Source organism: Papio anubis, chromosome 4 (assembly GCF_008728515.1).
Source record: "Papio anubis isolate 15944 chromosome 4, Panubis1.0, whole genome shotgun sequence".
NCBI classification, from domain to species: domain Eukaryota; kingdom Metazoa; phylum Chordata; class Mammalia; order Primates; family Cercopithecidae; genus Papio; species Papio anubis.
Window position 1 is genome coordinate 95,274,033 of NC_044979.1, and position 17,573 is coordinate 95,291,605.

Sequence of the window (17,573 nt, forward strand, 5' to 3'; positions counted from 1 at the left end):
GCTCATGTTAGATCTATTTCTGGGCAGCTATAATTGTTAGAAGATTCTTTCAAATTTGTCAGTTTGTAACTGCCACCAATAGATGATAATACAGAAGCTTTTCTCTTCTGTGACTAGCCCTGCTTTTAAAAGTGCATTGCTTTTCTTAGTCCGCAAGGAGTGACACCTCCACCCTGTCCCAACCCCACCTTAGCTGTAGCACTGTGCTGTGTTTATTAGTGTTAGAGTGAAGAGCGGGGAGACTTGAAAAGTGGGGAGAGCAGGTTTGTGTAGGTTAAGAAACCAGACCTCAGAAATGATTTAATGTCTTGGATAAAGTCACGCATAACCCTACAAGGTAAAAGCTGTATCAGGTTTGATTGGCAAGTGAGTGCCTCATGCATCAGAGAAGTCACCGTCTGCAGTGATGTATAACCCCTGGCTCCCTGCTGGCTCCGTTCCCCCATCAGCCTGCTGCCATTGCCCTCTCACTCTCCCATGATGTAGGACATAGCTGAGATTGACAGAGAGAGAAGGTTGAAGGGGCAGTAGTTAAAATGTCACCCACCCACACTGAAATCCAAATGGCTTAATTTACCATGATGTGTTTTAATTAATGAGAGTGAAAAAGTGAAGAGGTTGTACTTTCTAATCAAACAAAGTAATGCCTTAGTTACTGAAATGCAAATGGCTTCATTGGGAGGGAAGCAAAAGTTAATTAGGTCACATAGATAAATTAGGAGGAAGCTAAAACTATCTTTGCCACAATTAGATCTTTGCCACAATTAGTTGGTTTGTAGTAAAAGAGAATACATATAGACATTAAAGATTCAAATGTAAGTATTTTCGCATTAGATTGCTTTGTGACTTTGGTGACTTTCAATTTTATAATAAATACCACCTTTACATTCCACTGCAGATATTTTAATGTAAAAATAGTCTTGCTTATTCTCAGTGGGTGCTGTTTTAAGTCCTCTGCCTTTTCTAGAGGATGTGCTGATTCCTTGCCGCTAAGAAATGATCCTTAATGTGTAACTAGACTTAAGATGCAACAAACATGTTTACTTTTGCCTTCTTTAAACTGTTGGAATTATATTTTAGTTTAAAATTTAAAAAGTTTTAAGGTTATTAACTGAGCCTTAAGTGTACAGTATAAAACAAGAAGGTCTTTTTGTTGTGCTGGTGGTGTTTATTGTTGTTTTGGTCTAAGAATTTAAAATTAATTATGCACAAATATGGAGTATTTTCTGCCCTCTAGTGGTTAAAAGTAATTTTGCAATATTGGTTACATCTTAGTGCTTTCAATTACAAAGGAGGAAGCTAGGTGATATTTTAAAAGCAGTTTGCAAATTATGTTGGTGCATTGCTGTAGCTAATTATTGTTGTTGCATATTTTAAGAAAGAGAAACAATAGTTTTATGTTTTATTAACCACAATATACCAATGCTTAGAAATCTGGCAAGAAGGGAAATAAATTTTAAGATAATTTTTCTTCAGGATTAAAATAATATTTCTCTACTTCTACAAAGAGAGTATTAATTTGACATTAATCTGGTTATAATTTAATTCCACTCCTGATTCTAGTCGTGATTTTCCTGTTTGGCTTCTTTCATACTTTAGTTCCTATATTTAGGAAGAGAATAATGGGTGATAATACTTTCTATTTCCTAAGCTACACATAGGATTATATGTATCACATTCGTGTTATATTATGAAAGGAAAATGCTCTGGCATGTTTTATGAGCAATAATTTTTATTAGTTATCCTTGGGCATCTATTTGACTAATTATTATTATTATATATTCTAAGATATTAAGTGCAAAGGTTCTAAATTTTATTGACTGCAATGTAAAAAGATCAGGGAAGCAGATGAGAAGCAAAGTACAAATAGGCTATTAGGAAGAATGTGAAGGAGCCCAGAAGGTCAAAGAAAAGTGCTATAAAATAGCAGATGAGTGATTGTTGACCATTCTTCATTTCTTAGGAAAATTAAACTAATCAACTCTTCATTTTCATTACTGTGCTGAAATTAATGTGTGTGCATCTCTGACTGCTAACAGAAACCTTTGCTGTCTCAGGCATTTCCAAAGAAGCAGTCGCTCTGGTCTCAGGTGAATCTAATACATTATAAACTGGTGAGATGATAAAAGAATTCAGGAGAGAAAAAGATTAGCAACAACTACCGCCTTTTAAGACAAGCTTAACAGGGCTGTAGGAAAAATGTAAAGTTCTGGTGAAAAATGTGACATTACTAAATAAGAGTCTGTCATTTATAAATCCTTATTTTTCTCATAGGATTTTGTGTGTGTGTGTGTGTGTGGTAGCTAAAATAGCACTTAAGCTTTGGGTGTGATTTTGTAGGTATTAATAGTGTGAGCATAATTAGTGAATAGCATCAGACTATGTAAAAAGGCAAGTGAAATGTACTTAATGCCACTGAATTTTACACATCAATATGGTTACAATGGTAAACTTTATGTTATATATATTTTACTACAATTAAAAAAATTTGAAAAGGGCAAATGAAATCTTTCTGATTTTTAATATTTCTAGCAATGGTGAATAAAATGTGCAACATCTAATAAACATTTCAGGAACTCTGGGCCACTTAATAAGAAATCCAGGTAAACACTGGATATAACAAAGAGGGACAAATGCTCACCACATACTATTTTCCGAATACAGGCCTGACTCCAAGAAGCAAGTGATTCTGTTTTCCACAGAGCATTCAGCTTCGCACGCCCATCTGAGTGAGAGGGAGGGGACGGCTGCTACGATTCATGCCAGTGCGCAGGAGCAAACTTACTTCTGATTGATTTTAATTCCTTTACTGCTTTGTCCTAATTCATAAGTGAGATCTGTAGCAGACCGCAAATAAGCCAGGGAGGCAAGACCCATCCAGGCAGAAGTTTACCTACTGACTGCCTTTGCCTTCACTCCATTTGCCATGACTGCATATTTCAGTGGCTCTCTGGATGGCTGCAATTTCCTTTTATTACAAAATTAAAAAAAAAAAAATAAAGATGGAATCTCACTATGTTGCCCAGGCTGGTCTCGAACTCCTGGTTTCAAGTGATCTACCCAACAGCCTCCCAAAGTGCTGGGACTACAGGCGTGAGCCACCGTGCCTGGCTTGGACCACTTCAGTTTTACTACTGAAGCAGAAACTGACAGTCACATTTTATCATCAACAATAGCACCTTGTTTGCTAAAGGATAAAAATCAAGAAACATGACTTGCTCCTTGAGAGTCCAAGATAAAAGTGGTCAGGCTTGTATTCTGTGATGCTTTTACCTTTTACAATCACTCATGACTGGTAAGTTAGGCATCTCCTTGCCTGCTGTAGAAGTAGATACCTTAAAGAACAACTAAACTAAAGCTCTTCAGGAATCTATGGTCCTTCTTTCTTCCCATTCTTCCTCCCTTCCCCTCTCTTCCTTCTTCTCCCTCTTCGTACCTTGCCTCCTCTCTTCCTTTCTCCCCTGCCGCTCCTGCCTGCCTCCCTTCCTTCTAAAATCTTTATATAGTGTTTTAAAATGCCAGGGATTTACTCCTGGGCTTCAGTGTATCTATTTTTTTCTTATTTAAACATAATTCAATGCATGTTTCCTGAATGCTTATTATGCTGCAGGGTTGGATGGCAGGTGGTTGTGTGGTAGTGAACAGGGCAGTGGATGATGGTTCAGAAGAGAAACACTTAAAAATCAGACCTTGGTTGAACCCACTTGTTAGCTCTCATTTCTTGGGAAAGTTCTTTCTGAGCTCAGTTTTCATGCATAAAAATGAGTATTAACAGAAGTGGTTAAAATAGCCTTAAATGCTAAAATATATAGTTATCATAACAATTAATAATCACTATTATTATTAAGCTGGGGGGAGGGGAGTCAAAGATGATTACAGGAGTCTAGTGCAGTGGTTTCTAATTAAGGATGACCCCCAACTCCACCCTCAGGAGCATTTGGCAATGTCCGGAGATATTTTTGGTTGTCACAATAGGTGAATGATCCTACTGGCCTCTGGTGGTTAGAGGCTTCTGATGCTGCTAAGCATCCTACGATACACCAGGAAGTCCCCACAACAAAGAATGACACAGTCCCAGATGTCCATAGAACCACTGTTAACCCTGGTTTAGTGAAGAAAAACCATTAATATATGTTTCATATTTTCTATAACAAAGCAGTGAGTGCGTATTGGGGGGGGGGACCCATTAAGTTGTCCACTTGATATTCATGCTCTTTTTTCATATAATGGTGGTTGAGACAATGTGCCTAATGGAGAAACGACATTTCCCAGTCTCACCTGCAGAGTGGGGTGATCAATTACATGAAAGAGGAAGTAGTCAGATGGTGCGCTTTATTTATTTTATTTTATTGTAAGTTCTGGGATACATGTGCAGAACGTGCAGGTTTGTTACATAGGTATATATATGCCATGGTGGTTTGCTGCACCCGTCAACCCATTATCTAGGTTTTAAGCCCTGCGTGTGTTAGCTATTTGTCCTAATGCTCTCCTTCCCCTTGCTCTCCACCCCACTGGATGGTCCTCTTTAAACAGGCTTTTTTTTTTTTTTTTTTTTTTAAGGCAAGAGCACCCCTTTACCCGGCCCCTTTGTTTCTACTGCCTGGAAAGGGACGTGCCGGCCTGGTGGAGCCGTGTACTTGGGCCGGTGCAGCAGCAGGATGGGAGGGTCTGGATCCTGGATGAGGGTGTGGAATTCCCATGCCAGCCCAGAACTGCTTCCTTCCCGACCATTTGGTGTGAGGAGAAAAAAAAGTTTCTCTTGGTTAAAACAGTATTATTTAGGTTTTTATTATATGCAGTTACATCCAAATTTGACCTGTGTCTCAAAGGATTTTGATTGGTAGAAAAAAGACCTTTGAGCTGAAGGAACTAGCAGGAACGAAGGCACGGAAATGTGAAAGTGTATGTTTTCAGGAAATAACTTGTGGATTGGTGTGTTAATTATGTAATAAGAAAACTTGGGTCACAGAGCCTCACATAATGTTCCCAAGAAGCTCTTCAAGGGGAAAAAAGGAATAAACACACGGAGGGCAACACACTCACCTTCCCTGTCCATTTCATTTTGTTGGTCACAGTCAGGTGAACACTGACCTTTCATTTTTCTCACTGAGAAATTTGTCCCAGAGTCAATACTTTTTTTTTCCTTTTTGTATTTCTCAAGGTCATTGTCATAGTGTGATGTATGAAATGCGGACCTGAGAGCACGTGAAAGCCACCTTCCATGAAAACCCTTGCTGTGTATTGGTGTGTCCCATCCCAGCGTCCCTCTGAAGCCCCGCACTCTGCTGCCTTCACAGGCCAGCTGAAGCTTGGGTTAGGACCAGTCCAGATGGAGTTTCCTTGGGAAAGGGAAGTGTTGGAAGAGAAGAGAAGGGTGGAATGGATATTTGGAAGGAAGTGCCTGGAAAAGCACATTAAGGAGAAAAACACAATGACCACCTCACTTCTATTTTATCCCACTGTCAATACCAGTATTTGGAGGAAGTTCAAGCTAAATTACTGAAATGATTTTGATTGTTCTGGTATTATGTTCTCAACACCTAAATGGCCAATCAGATAACAGTATTCGTCTGTAAGTTGGATTAGATATTAACTTAAAATAATTCTAGACATAATATTTTATTATAGTGATTCTTAAACTTTATGGGTTTACAAACCCCTTTGAGAATCTCCACAAGAATTATGAACTCTCCAGAAAAATGTATATATACGCTTATGGATTCAGACAAAACATCATTTTAGCAGCCGTGAGCACTCTGCTTACGGAGAGATTCATCTTTGTTGCAAAGGATGTGAAAAGTGAAGTTTTAACCAAAACCCCCAAAACTAATAGATACACAATTCCGAAGTCAGATCACTATTTGCAGACTTTCTAAAGGATGTGGTTGGAAACTGGTTCCACCAGTCCTCATTTCCTTCGCTGACTTGGAGACAATAAAAGGATAGTGTTTGGGTTCAGGAGAGATTCCTTTGGAGAGAGCTGTTACATGGTCGCTGTGAGCTGGTACCTGTGTCCCTGCCCAGGGGTCTGGAATTACTGCTTCCTCACCCTTCATCAGGGAGGGGCTTCCACAAGATAAGGAAATGTATTCTATGAGGTTGAGAAAAACAAAAGCCAAAAAGGCTGAAGAGCCTGGGGGCAGCAGGACAGAGGAGCCATTTGGGATCACAGCCAGGTGTGGAGGGTGAGCTGCGCACAACCAGCCACAGGCTGCGGCAGGCAGAGAGTTACTGGAGATGTTTCAAGTCCTACTCAGGAGGACCCCGGAAGAGAAATAAGCATGTATGGAGTGGATGCCCATGCCCCAGGGCTGAGGGCCGAGGCCATGGTGGGGCCTGGAAGGTTTCACAGTACGACAGAATGGCAGGGAGAGGGTCTGGTAATGGTTGGCAGCGCCATCCCCTGAGTCCTGAGAGTGAGTCCATCCAGGTGAGAACTATCTCATCCCCTCTCCTCTCATCCCAAATTCTCTTAACTCCCAGTGCAGTCCAAAAAGGCAGCCAGGGAGAGAAGCAGCAGATGAGGGTGGAAGAGAGAACAGAAGCCAACCACGGTCCTGTCTCCAGACTTAGGCCTCAACAAGGGAAGGGTGCAGAATGAATGTATGAGCAGCTGAATTCAGGCTGAAAGGTTGATGACAATGGAATTGAGACTGTGTGTTTTTGACTCAGAGAGGCCAAAGGCTTGACATTACTTAAGAGAGAGGTGAAGTTCATGGCATCTGGCCAAGTTTTCACTGAGGGTCAGAGGAAGATTTCTGCACACCCTCTTCCCCATCCCTTGTATTAGAAAGCGGCAGTGGGGCACAAAAATAAATTTGCATTTTGAGCACACTTCATGAATCATACAGTTGTATTTGATACCCACTGTAGGATGGAACAGACCTCGCAGGCCTGCATGAAGCTGGCTTTTGGGTTTGATGTAGAAAATGGAAGCTGCTCTGATTAACAAACACGGGTGTTGTGGGATCCAGCAGGGCCGAGTCTGGGGAAAGCAAGACAGGCTACATGATATGCAGGGTTCAGTGCAAATATAAATGTGGGGCCCCTTGAAATACTTAAGAAATTCAAGACAGTGACAGCAGAGCACTGAGCCAAGCGTGGGGCTTTGTGTGACTGCAGGGATTGCACACCCATGAAGCCACTCTGGAGTGAATAACAGAGGTCAGAGAGGAGGGGAACTTGCCAGTGGTCCAGTTAATGAGGGACCCGGAAGAGGCCTGATGGAGACTTTCCCAGTGAAATGCTGCACCATGCAATCCCGCAAATCCTCTGCAAAATCGCAAGCTCCACATTGAGTTACGTGAGTGGGGTTCTTATGGAAGCTGGTGAAGGAGCCGCTGTGGTGGCACAACAGAGTAAGCCAAGCAGATGAGGGGACAGCCAACAGTTGGCTATTCAGCTAACATTTCCCGTAGATTAGGGGCTTAGATAAAGAATCCATTTTTATAACAAGAAGTTTCCCTGTGTCATACACTCTCACGGGACCAGGTGGTCTTTTATTTATTAGTGTAGCAGGATGTTGCAGGATACTCTCTCTGTCACTCAGAATTGGCAACTGGGGACCACAACTGGAGGTGTGCAGAGAGGCTAAATACTTTAGAAGAGATGCTAAGTAAAGAGAACCATGGATGGCAGGAGCCAGACACCCGCTCGTGGTTTGCTAAGACCTGGCAGAGCCACAGCAGCCCTCCCTGCCTTGGCCGTGCCCTTCCAACATGTGCAGGTATGAGAATCTGCCCTGGAGGGGGCCTGCTGCAGTTGCTGCTCCCCCAAGAAGCCAAGTAAGAGTGGTTCCTAGAAAACCACTTCTAGAATATGGGGTTTTGACAGGCGCACTGCATGCTACTTCTGACTGGCTGCTTGCTTAGGCAGTAGACTTATGACCGGCCTGCCCCCTCCTAAACAGGGACAAGAGGGGTGGAGACAATGGGGGGCAGTGGAGTGGCAACCTGCAGTCCACCCTTGGGCTGGCTGGGATATCTGCATTCTCTATGCATCAAGCGGGCACTGGGAGGGTGGCTGGCTTGAGCCTTTCTGTCTGGCAATAAAAACTATGGGGAGAACAGATGAGATGGGGGTAGTGGAAGAGATCAAGTAGCATCCAGAGCCCCCAGGTAGGTGACCTGTGTGAAGGCCCCTGCAAGTCTTCCCGAAGAACGCTTTTGTAGAAGCAGCAACTTTATATAGAGAGGAGGAGACCGCTTCTCTTGACCATCCCCACTATCCCCATTCCTCCTGTGCCCTGGAGAAGATAGGAGGGGAGATTGTTTTTCAGAGCCTACCGTGTTCCCTCCCAGCACCCTACCTCTCAGGCGAGAAAGGGGAGGAAGGGAGAAAGAGCAGACCTGCCCCTTTCCCACTTTAGGCCCTTCCTCCAGCCCAGCCAGCCATGGGGGTGGGTGGGGACATTTTATTTTTGTATATGAGGTTGGTGTCTTCAACTGGACTTGACAAAGTTTTTTAATATCAGGAAGTGACTGAGGGAGTTATGCAGTATGTCCAGGGTATCATTAAGGGAACTTTGATCAGCAGGGGCAGGAGATTCAACACAGCCCAGCGGGGGGCACAATGGGAGAAAAATAAAACCATTTCCTGTGTGCGCCCAGTGGAGTTGAGACTGTTCAATAAACTAGTTATATCTGATTAAGGACTTCATAACCTTAGGATTAAAGGCACGTCACTGTGCATTTGTGTTGTGGGGTACTGAATTTATAAATTCTTAGTTGAGGAATAGCCAGATCTTTTTGCAAACCAAAAACTTGAAATGTTAAATGAGGAGAAAAGAAACTCACCAGAAGCAAATTTCTGGATGTAGACAGAGGAGACACTGAAAGAGGTAACTCATAGTTGCCTTTTTCTTTTATCTCCCTAAAGTCTAAGAGTTTTTATTTTGTAGTATTACATGATATTTACATTTCAATTGATCACAGATTCATTAACATTTGACATGATAGAAAGGGTGTACAGAAACATGTTTATAAGTGATTTGTAATCCTTGTTCACTTATTTGTCAACCATGTTATTCTGGAAAATTATTTAATTTCCATCATAATGTTTTTCAGGGTGCTCTTCTGTTTAATTTTTTTTTAATTAAGTGTAACTGTGTCTATGATTTTTATATAGGGTAGTGAGGAGGGTCTTCTGTCTCTCTCTCTCAATTACCAGAGATTTCTAAAGTATTTGCAATGCTCTTTTTTATTCAGACAAAAATCCTTTTAACTTTACATAACAAATATGCTTTAAAGTTTTACAACTTTCAAGATACTATTATAGTCGTACTGACAAGGAAAAATTGCCGTTGATGATCCATAGCTGATGAAATGTAAGTAGCTGCTCTTCCTTGTGGTCTTCGCTATAGAGCCATTTGTAGATTACAGGCCACAGCTTTAGGGACAGGCTCCAGGTTTCTTATTTTTCTTGTTTCAATTCTGCATCATCCATTTTCTGGAATACCAGTCTCCTAAAATGTAAGCAGTGCAAAATGTTCTCACCCATCAGAACAACAGCATGCAAGAGTCCATACAAATACAAGCCGTAGTCCTAACTGCCTAATTATACTTGAGTTGAATTGTGTTGCACTTGACATGAGTGAGATATTGGGGAGATGCTGAATCTGTGATGGGCACTCAGGCCCAAACACTTATCATTGATTCATCTCTCTCCCTCCATACCGCCCCACTCCCAACATCTGATTAGCTGTCAATTGTGCCTCTGTATGACACCCCAGAACCTCAGCAGAAAAGTTAGTGGTTCTCCCTCTCCTGATGAATGGTGCCCCAAGTCCTTGTCCAGGTCCTCAATATCTGCGCTCTCTGTTCTTACTCTGTCTAGCCTTCTTTCTCTCCTCTTCGCATACATTTTGCTCTTGCCAAAGGGTGCCTCGGCTGTTCTTGGCTCACCTTGCTTTAGTGCCTAAAAATGACCTCCCTCTTCCCACCAGTCTCCGAATGTTCAAGAGAAAGCTGCTTCTCAAAGGCAGGTTTCCACATACAGAAACATCCTCTTTTTTTCTGACCTTTCTGACTCTGCAGGACCTTATTAGTGCCTCTCTTATTTCATTTATTCTGTCAAATATTGAGGGCTTACTATGTGGCAGACACAGTTCTTAGGCTCTGGGGATATGGCAGTGGACTAAAATTATGGGATTTGTAAGACTGAAATTCTAATAAAGGCAATGCACCCTAAATATATGTCAGATAGGGATAAGTCACATGGAAAAGAAATGGAAAAGACATGGACCCTAAATATATGTCAGATGGGGATAAGTACCATGGAAAAAAAACAAACCTGGAGTGTCCTGAGAAGGTCTCTCAGATAAGGTGACACAGTCTGCCACTGTACTTTCTTCAAGTCTTAACTAAAGCATCATGTTCTACTTCATATAAAAAAATTTTTTTTTAAAGCATACACTCTCTACTGTAAAATAATAGATAGGTAGCTTATTAATTTTTAAATCTTACATTCTGATGTATACATAGGAGATAATACATATTTCTTAATTAATATAAATAATGATTATAACAGAGTTTATAAGATGAGATCCAGAAAAAAGAAAACACTTTGATTAAAAGTCAGGAAAGAAAACCCGCTGCATTTGAGACCTGGGTTATTGAGATGGGGTCCTTTACACCTGAACGACTCTCTCCTGTGAGGCTTTTTATGTGGGAGAGGTCCCGTGTCAGACAATATCCTGTCATTGCATGGACTCAGTGAGCAGCTATAGGATAATGAGACTAATGCTCATATGTGGCTTAGGGGAAGCCATCTTATGATTTTATACCTTGAGCCATGCTTATTATACCTGGCCTTCTATAGTTCCCAATGTACAGGTATTCAGTTCCTTGTGTCTTTGCCTCTCCTTCTAGGAAACTTACTGTCTTAGAAACTTATGTTGAAAAGGTGTAGTCATTTTTAAAGTTTCTAGACCACCTCTATATAACTGCCCATGCACTTTGACTGGTTTTCAGGTATTTACCTTGATCGTTTTTGATCGGGATTCTGGATTTCTTGGTGCTGGCAGGTCATGGAGTAAAATAAGTCATTGGCACATGGTGAATGCAAGGATCCTTGACATAAATCACTCAGCGTCCTGCAGACACTTTTGGCTGTTGTCATTCTCCCAAACCTTTGGGGCAGGTTAAGAACCCGTCTCACGAGGCTCACCTCCATATTTCTTCCAGATCTCAGAGGCAGGTTGGCTGTTGCTCCAGCGCTTCTTTCTTCTTCAGTGGTCCTCCCAAATCTCAATGGCAAGTTGGTGACTGAGTGTGGCATTTTGTTGACTGCAGGTGTACTCATCTTAATGACATTTTTTGGTCCCCAATCTTTTAATTCCTCAAAATTAAGGCTTCTTTCCCTTTTTGGGTAGCCTCTAGGCTATAATTAGAAATGACCATTACAATAACATACTGTTGTTATAAGTAATAGATTTAAGCCCCCAATTAACTGAAATCTAGACTTTAATCTGCAGAATTGTTAAAGCTATAAACAAAATTTGTGTTCTTATGTGCAGAATTTTTTTAATAAATAATTTGTGTTAAGCTTTTTAAAGCAATCTAGTTTCTCTGTCCCTAGACTATTGTAAGACAACCATAAAATATTTATAAAATATATATAGTGAATACAACAATGAGTTCAAGCAGCAGGAACATAATGAAGTTCTGAAATAAGGCAAAAGTTTATTTCATGCAGTTATTCTCTTTTGTTTTTTTTTTGATTCATGTTGTTTATGGAATATTTTATATATTTTTGTAATTTGATTTTGGAGAAACTTCCCACTCCTTTTTCATGGTTCTCTTTAAAGGCCAAAGTGGCACATGGAAACATGGTACATCGAAACAGAGATGCTGGCCAGTTTTTGGGGTATAGTTGTAGGAGGCCCAGTGAATTTCTTTTTTTTATTCCATCTTACTGAGGGTTCCACTCTAAAGCTTTCTCAAGAAACCAATTGCATTTTTATTAGAATACAAAATACATTTTTAGTAAAGAACCCATTGGTTTATGGGTTACTGCATCACAAATATGCCAACTTTGTAGGAACCATCTCAAATACAGAGAATATTTAATTAGATTTAGTCTTTACCGTAGGAGCTTGTCCATATGGAGATTTTTAAATGATTGTTTTCTGATTATTGCTTGAGTAAAATGAGTATACACACTAATTTCAGCAGATTTGCAAAACATGTAAAAGAAAATAAAAATGATTTGCAATTTTACCATCTAGGGGTAGACACTTTATTAAGGTATAGATTTAGTACACATTGGCCAGTTTGTCATTGCTAAGCCCAAAATAAATGTGTTTTTTTTGTTTGTTTTCAGTTTAAAACACTTTGAATGTCCAGCTGAAATGTATCCAAATCTTAGTTCTGCCAACCATTCACTACAAATATGCACTTGTGAGTTGATTGAAAATTATTAATGTGCTGTATGCTTGCTAAGTACCATACTCACCAGTACAATTGTTATGACAGAAGCCAGCCTGATCGCTGCTGTGCTAAATAATACAAGTTACATGTATACATTGTCAGAGGAAGGCTGAAGTTTGACAATAAAACAGAGTACACACCAACTTACTTCTTACTCTTTACAAAATCATTAGACTTAGGATTAATATTATATAATTAATGCTACTCAGAGAGACTTTAAAAACTTACCTCAGAATATTTGTCATAATTTTCTTTGCTGTGAAGACTGGACATCATTAATTCATCTGCACAAGAAATGTTTGATGTTAACAAGCTTGAAGTGGCTAAAGTCAATAAAATGAATAGTTTTGATGAAATAATTTCCATTTTGTCCAAATCTAAAATTAAGTCTCTATGTGCAGCCCAATGTTTATGAGAGGAGAAAAAAATTGTGGTGTTTTTATATCGTCTAAAAACAAAGGCAAGTTTTTTTTTTTAACAGTGAAATCCATCTCACACATTTTAAGTACTAATATTAATTAGAGTGTACAACTAAAATATGCATGTAAGGAATGTGAATAATTCATTCTGGGAAGACAGCAATGTTTGTGCTTGCAAATTCATTAACTTTGAAAATAATTTTCCTCATTATAAAAGAGTTTCTAATTAGGTAAGTTTGGGGCGATAGTAATTAAGATTCCAAACAAACAGAATGCTTCATTTCTCTAAGCTTAAACAAAAAGTATTTTGTTTTTGGTGTTTGTGTCAATTCTTGAGGGAAGGAAAAAGAAGTATTTAATCCATGCTAGCGATGTTTTTTTTTTTTTCTTTAATCTGCACAAAAGAGTCAGGCATAGTATTTTCAAAATGTCAAGCAAAATTAAGAATGTGAAAAAATTATAATATCCCAACAAAATGCCATGAATTAGTTTTTTGTAAAATGCTATTTGGTAATTAAAAAGCTTCAGGGGTCAGTGTCAGCTGTAACGTGAAGGATGTGTATACGAGCAAATACTCGAGAGGCATTTTGACAAACTGGAGTCTCAGGAGAAGCTGGAGGCAGTCAGACCCTCTGTATTTGCTCTAGGGGTCTTATTTTGTAAAGCTGTGTAAATCACCAAAATTTTCTTTCCATCAAGATGCTGCATCCTTCCTTCCCTCTCAAAGTCCTTAGGAAGATGAGCAGGGGCCTGGTAAGTCATATACATGCTAATTTTGTTGGTCACGTATTGCCAAAGGTAATCACGTATTGCCAAAGGCATGCTGACATCATGGCATTAAAAGAGAATTTACAGAAATAAATGCGTATTTACTGAAATGCCAAAGCGAATCTCTTTTGGAGCAGCTGATTGTTCTTAAATATCTGCCTTATCACTAGACTGCCTGGGTTCTAGAGACACCTTTACTTGTTCCCACCAGTCCCTCAGCCCTTTCAGGAGAAAAAGACTTGCATGGATTTCCAACAGTCCAGCTACTTCTAGACACAGACAGTTAGGGGTAATTCACAAAGAGTTGTAAAATTGCTCTGTTGTGTCTAGCACTGGGCCACCTCTCACATCTCTCACCAACCTACCGTATGTAATTTGAGACATGAGATGGCAGAAGTGAAGATCTTTCTTCGTATTGATCTCCAGAACAAGCCAGAAAGTTGAAAAACTACAGTGGGTGAACTCTTGTGATACAAACTTGCCTGTGGTCTCTCTTAAGGCATTTGACATCATTGGCTTCATTTGTTTTGGTCTGTGGTAGCCAAGAACCCCACAGTAGGAGGCAATTAATTCAATTCATAGTCTAGTGTTAATTTTGTAATGCCATTATTGGATTATTTGGGTTTAATTTCCCTGAGGATTTAATACATTCCTCTTCCAAATTGTTCTTTTGCAAAATGCTGATGGAATTTCTGTGTGTGTGTGTGTGTGTGTGTGTGTGTGTGTGTGTGTGTAGTCAGTAGATCCAAACTTTTGAGAAATGGATGAATCAAGGGGCAAGTTTTATTGACTGAATTCATACCCCAGAAAAAGCAGAAGGCATCAGCCTGGGTCTTTTTCAAAATATATTTTTATCTAGTTGTCATTTTCAAATAAAATGCAAATTTAGCAGCTCACCAGTTTTCAGTGCTGCTACTTGGGGTGTTGGCATATCCATTAGAGTTTTCCTGATTACGGTCAGCATCCACATATGACTAATTGCTCCCTGCCTTCACCAGGTTGGGCCTCCAAGTTTGGAAGGTAATTAGAATTCTCTTATTAATATGGGGCTTGGACCAGGCATGTGGCTCATGCTTGTAATCCCAGCACTTTGGGAGGCTGAGGTGGGCAGATCACCTGAGGTCAGGAGTTCGAGACCAGCCTGGTCAACATGCTGAAACTTCATCTCTATTAAAAATACAAAAATTAGCCAGGAGTGGTGGCACATGCCTGTAATCCTAGCTACTCGGGAGGCTGAGGCAGGAGAATCGCTTGAGCTCGGGAGGCGGAGGTTGCTGTGAACTGAGATCACACCATTGCACTCCAGCCTGGGTGACAGAGTGAGACTCTATCTCAATAAAAAGAAAAAACAAACAAACAAAATGGGGCTTGGCTCTTTTCAATTATATCTTCATTTAACTTTGAAAGTGTTAACAGATATAGAACATATACAGTATGAAATCACCATAAATCTTTTGTTGAAATGTGCTACTGTATACATACATACAGATTAATTGGTTTAGGATCTCTTGATGAGACATATAAGCATATGAAAAATTAAAAAAAAATCTCTCTCTCGGACTTGTGACATTTAAATACACGCTTCATTTGCTAAGATTTTAGTGGCTCTAGGACTACTCAATTCTAAGCCTATCTCTCCAGTCTGGTCACTTCTCTTGAGCTTTTGAACCCCCCAAACACTCAGCTTCCTACCAGACAGTGCTGTTTGGACATCCCATAAGCATTTCAAGTTCAGTATGTCCAAAATGGAATTTATCTTTTCCATACCTATTTTTCCTCCTATGTTTCTCATTATGATGAATAGTACTGCATCAGTCAGGGTCCAATCAGGAGACAGAAAACACACAGTAACTTGAACAGAAAGTGATTAATATAAATAATTATTAATCATAACAGGAAATTAACTATAAAGGGGTGAAGAATACACTACAGTTGAGAGACAATATCCAAGGAAAGAACAAGCTGGTTGGAATTTAGATCATATTGGAGAAAGTGTGATGGCAGGGAGGTTTGCTGTGTTGCTCTAGGCCAGAACTTATCTGTAGTCTCAAGCAGGAGACCTTTTGGAATGTAGGTAGGCCAGGCAACTTCTAGAATATCTGTGAGACTCCTAGGAATCTCTCACTGAAACCTGATGGGGGTGAGCACGATCGGATGACCCCACATGCACTACTGGCCACTGCACACAGAGAAGCAAGCAAGTGGATGCATGATTAGATCAGGAAAAGTACCTCTTTGCTTTAGTAACCCTTCAGTACGTTCTACTGACGGAACTTAAAATTATCCCTTATGCAAAGGAGAAATGCTTACTGGGTCCATCTCCCTTATCTCGAAGCACGCATTGAAGGGTAGTTGTGGAGCTGAGCAGCAACAGGTCTATAACTGGCAAGGTTACTATCATCCATTCATTTATCCAGGCTAAATTCCCTTGTGAGATCCCTATTTCCTCCTTTTTCCTCCCACATCTTATTCTACAGTTGATGATAATTGTGTTTCTAGTTTCGGACTGTTATACTCAATAATAATAAAAGCCAATTTTTTAAAGCATTTATCATGTTCCACAAATTCTTCTAAGTATTTTGTGAATTAACTCACTCATCTGTCATAATAATCCCATGAACAGCTACTACTATTGTGCCTGCTCTTCAGAAAGGGAGACTGAGGTGCAGAGGGATTAAACAACTTTCCCTGTAAGTGTCAGAACCAGGGTATGAACACAAGCAGTCTGAACTTAATGACTATACTAGTCTGCCTGATAAAGTCTGTTCTCTTCCAACTTCTTTTTTTTTTTTTTGAGATGGGGTCTCGCTCTGTCGCCCAGGCTGGAGTGCAGTGGCCGGATCTCAGCTCACTGCAAGCTCTGCCTCCCAGGTTTACGCCATTCTCCTGCCTCAGCCTCCTGAGTAGCTGGGATTCACAGGCGCCATCTCTGCCCCGGCTAGTTTTTTTGTATTTTTAGTAGAGACGGGTTTCACTGTGTTAGCCAGGATGGTCTCTGATCTCCTGACCCTCGTGATCCACCTGTCTTGGCCTCCTGCATGCTGGGACTTAGGCTTGAGCCACTGCTACTTCCGTTTCTCTTCCTAACTTCTAATGGTTTTAAATCTGCTTGCTTCTTTTCCACTTCATGCATATAACCTTAGTTTGTTATTTTTCTTGCTCTAGATCCTTTCTGATCTTTTCCAATTCTTTCTCCATGGTGCAATCAGACAAAGTTTTTTTTTTTTTTGAGATGGAGTCTTGCTCTGTTGCCCAGGTTGGAGTACAGCGATGTGATCTCGGCTCACTGCAACCTCCGCCTCCTGGGTTCAAGGGATTCTCCTGCCTCAGCCTCCCAAGTAGCTGAGACTACAGGCACGTGTCACCACGCCTGGCTAATTTTCCGTATTTTTAGTAGAGATGGGGTTTCACTATGTTAGCCAGGATGGTCTCGATCTCCTGACCTCGTGATCCACCCTCTTTGGCATCCCAAAGTACATTTATGACTTTCCTTCTTAATGTCTTTCAGTTGTTTCCCATTTCCCTCAGAATCACTCAGGTTGCCTATCCTTCATGATCTGTACTCTGTTTATCTCTGTTTATTTGCCCGCATGGACTCTTGCCACCCCCTACCAGCTTCTTGCTTGATGATGAACTTCTTTCTGTTCCTCCAAATAGATGAGCTTTCTCTCACCTCCAGGCCTCTGCCCATGATTTTCCGGTGCATGTAATGTTTGTCCACTGGCCACTCTCCTTCTCACACCTATTCACTGTTTGGGCCTCAGCTGAGGTATGATATGTTGTGAAAAGTCTCTCTTGACTTCCATTTCTAAGAGATAACTGGTTTTTCTTTGCTAATCATTGCTCTTATCACTCTGACTTGTCCTGAACCATCCATGGCTCCGCAAACTTTGTGAGGGAAGGAGCTTGCTTGTGTAGAACATAGGAGTATTTTCATTGTCTATTGCACAGATGCCCA

General features: G+C 40.5%; 1 protein-coding gene across 1 annotated transcript; it reads right to left on the reverse strand.

Moving 5' to 3' along the window:
- Window positions 1–4,557: 4,557 nt before the first annotated feature.
- NPVF (neuropeptide VF precursor) lies at window positions 4,558–12,835 on the reverse strand. The gene is made up of 2 exons (XM_021935947.2): window positions 12,657–12,835; window positions 4,558–11,379 (listed from the first exon to the last, which is right to left on the reverse strand). Exons 1-2 carry the CDS (start codon window positions 12,792–12,794, stop codon window positions 10,975–10,977), a joined length of 543 nt encoding a protein of 180 aa, XP_021791639.1. The 5' UTR covers window positions 12,795–12,835; the 3' UTR covers window positions 4,558–10,974.
- Window positions 12,836–17,573: the final 4,738 nt, after the last annotated feature.

Bases quoted from the DNA above. Each gene is read 5' to 3' on its own strand.
- NPVF (XM_021935947.2), bottom strand. From the start codon at position 12,794: ATGGAAATTATTTCATCAAAACTATTCATTTTATTGACTTTAGCCACT. The intron at 11,380-12,656 runs GTAAGTTTTTAA...TTCTAATTATAG, and splicing joins ATTATGACAAATATTCTGAG to CCTAGAGGCTACCCAAAAAG.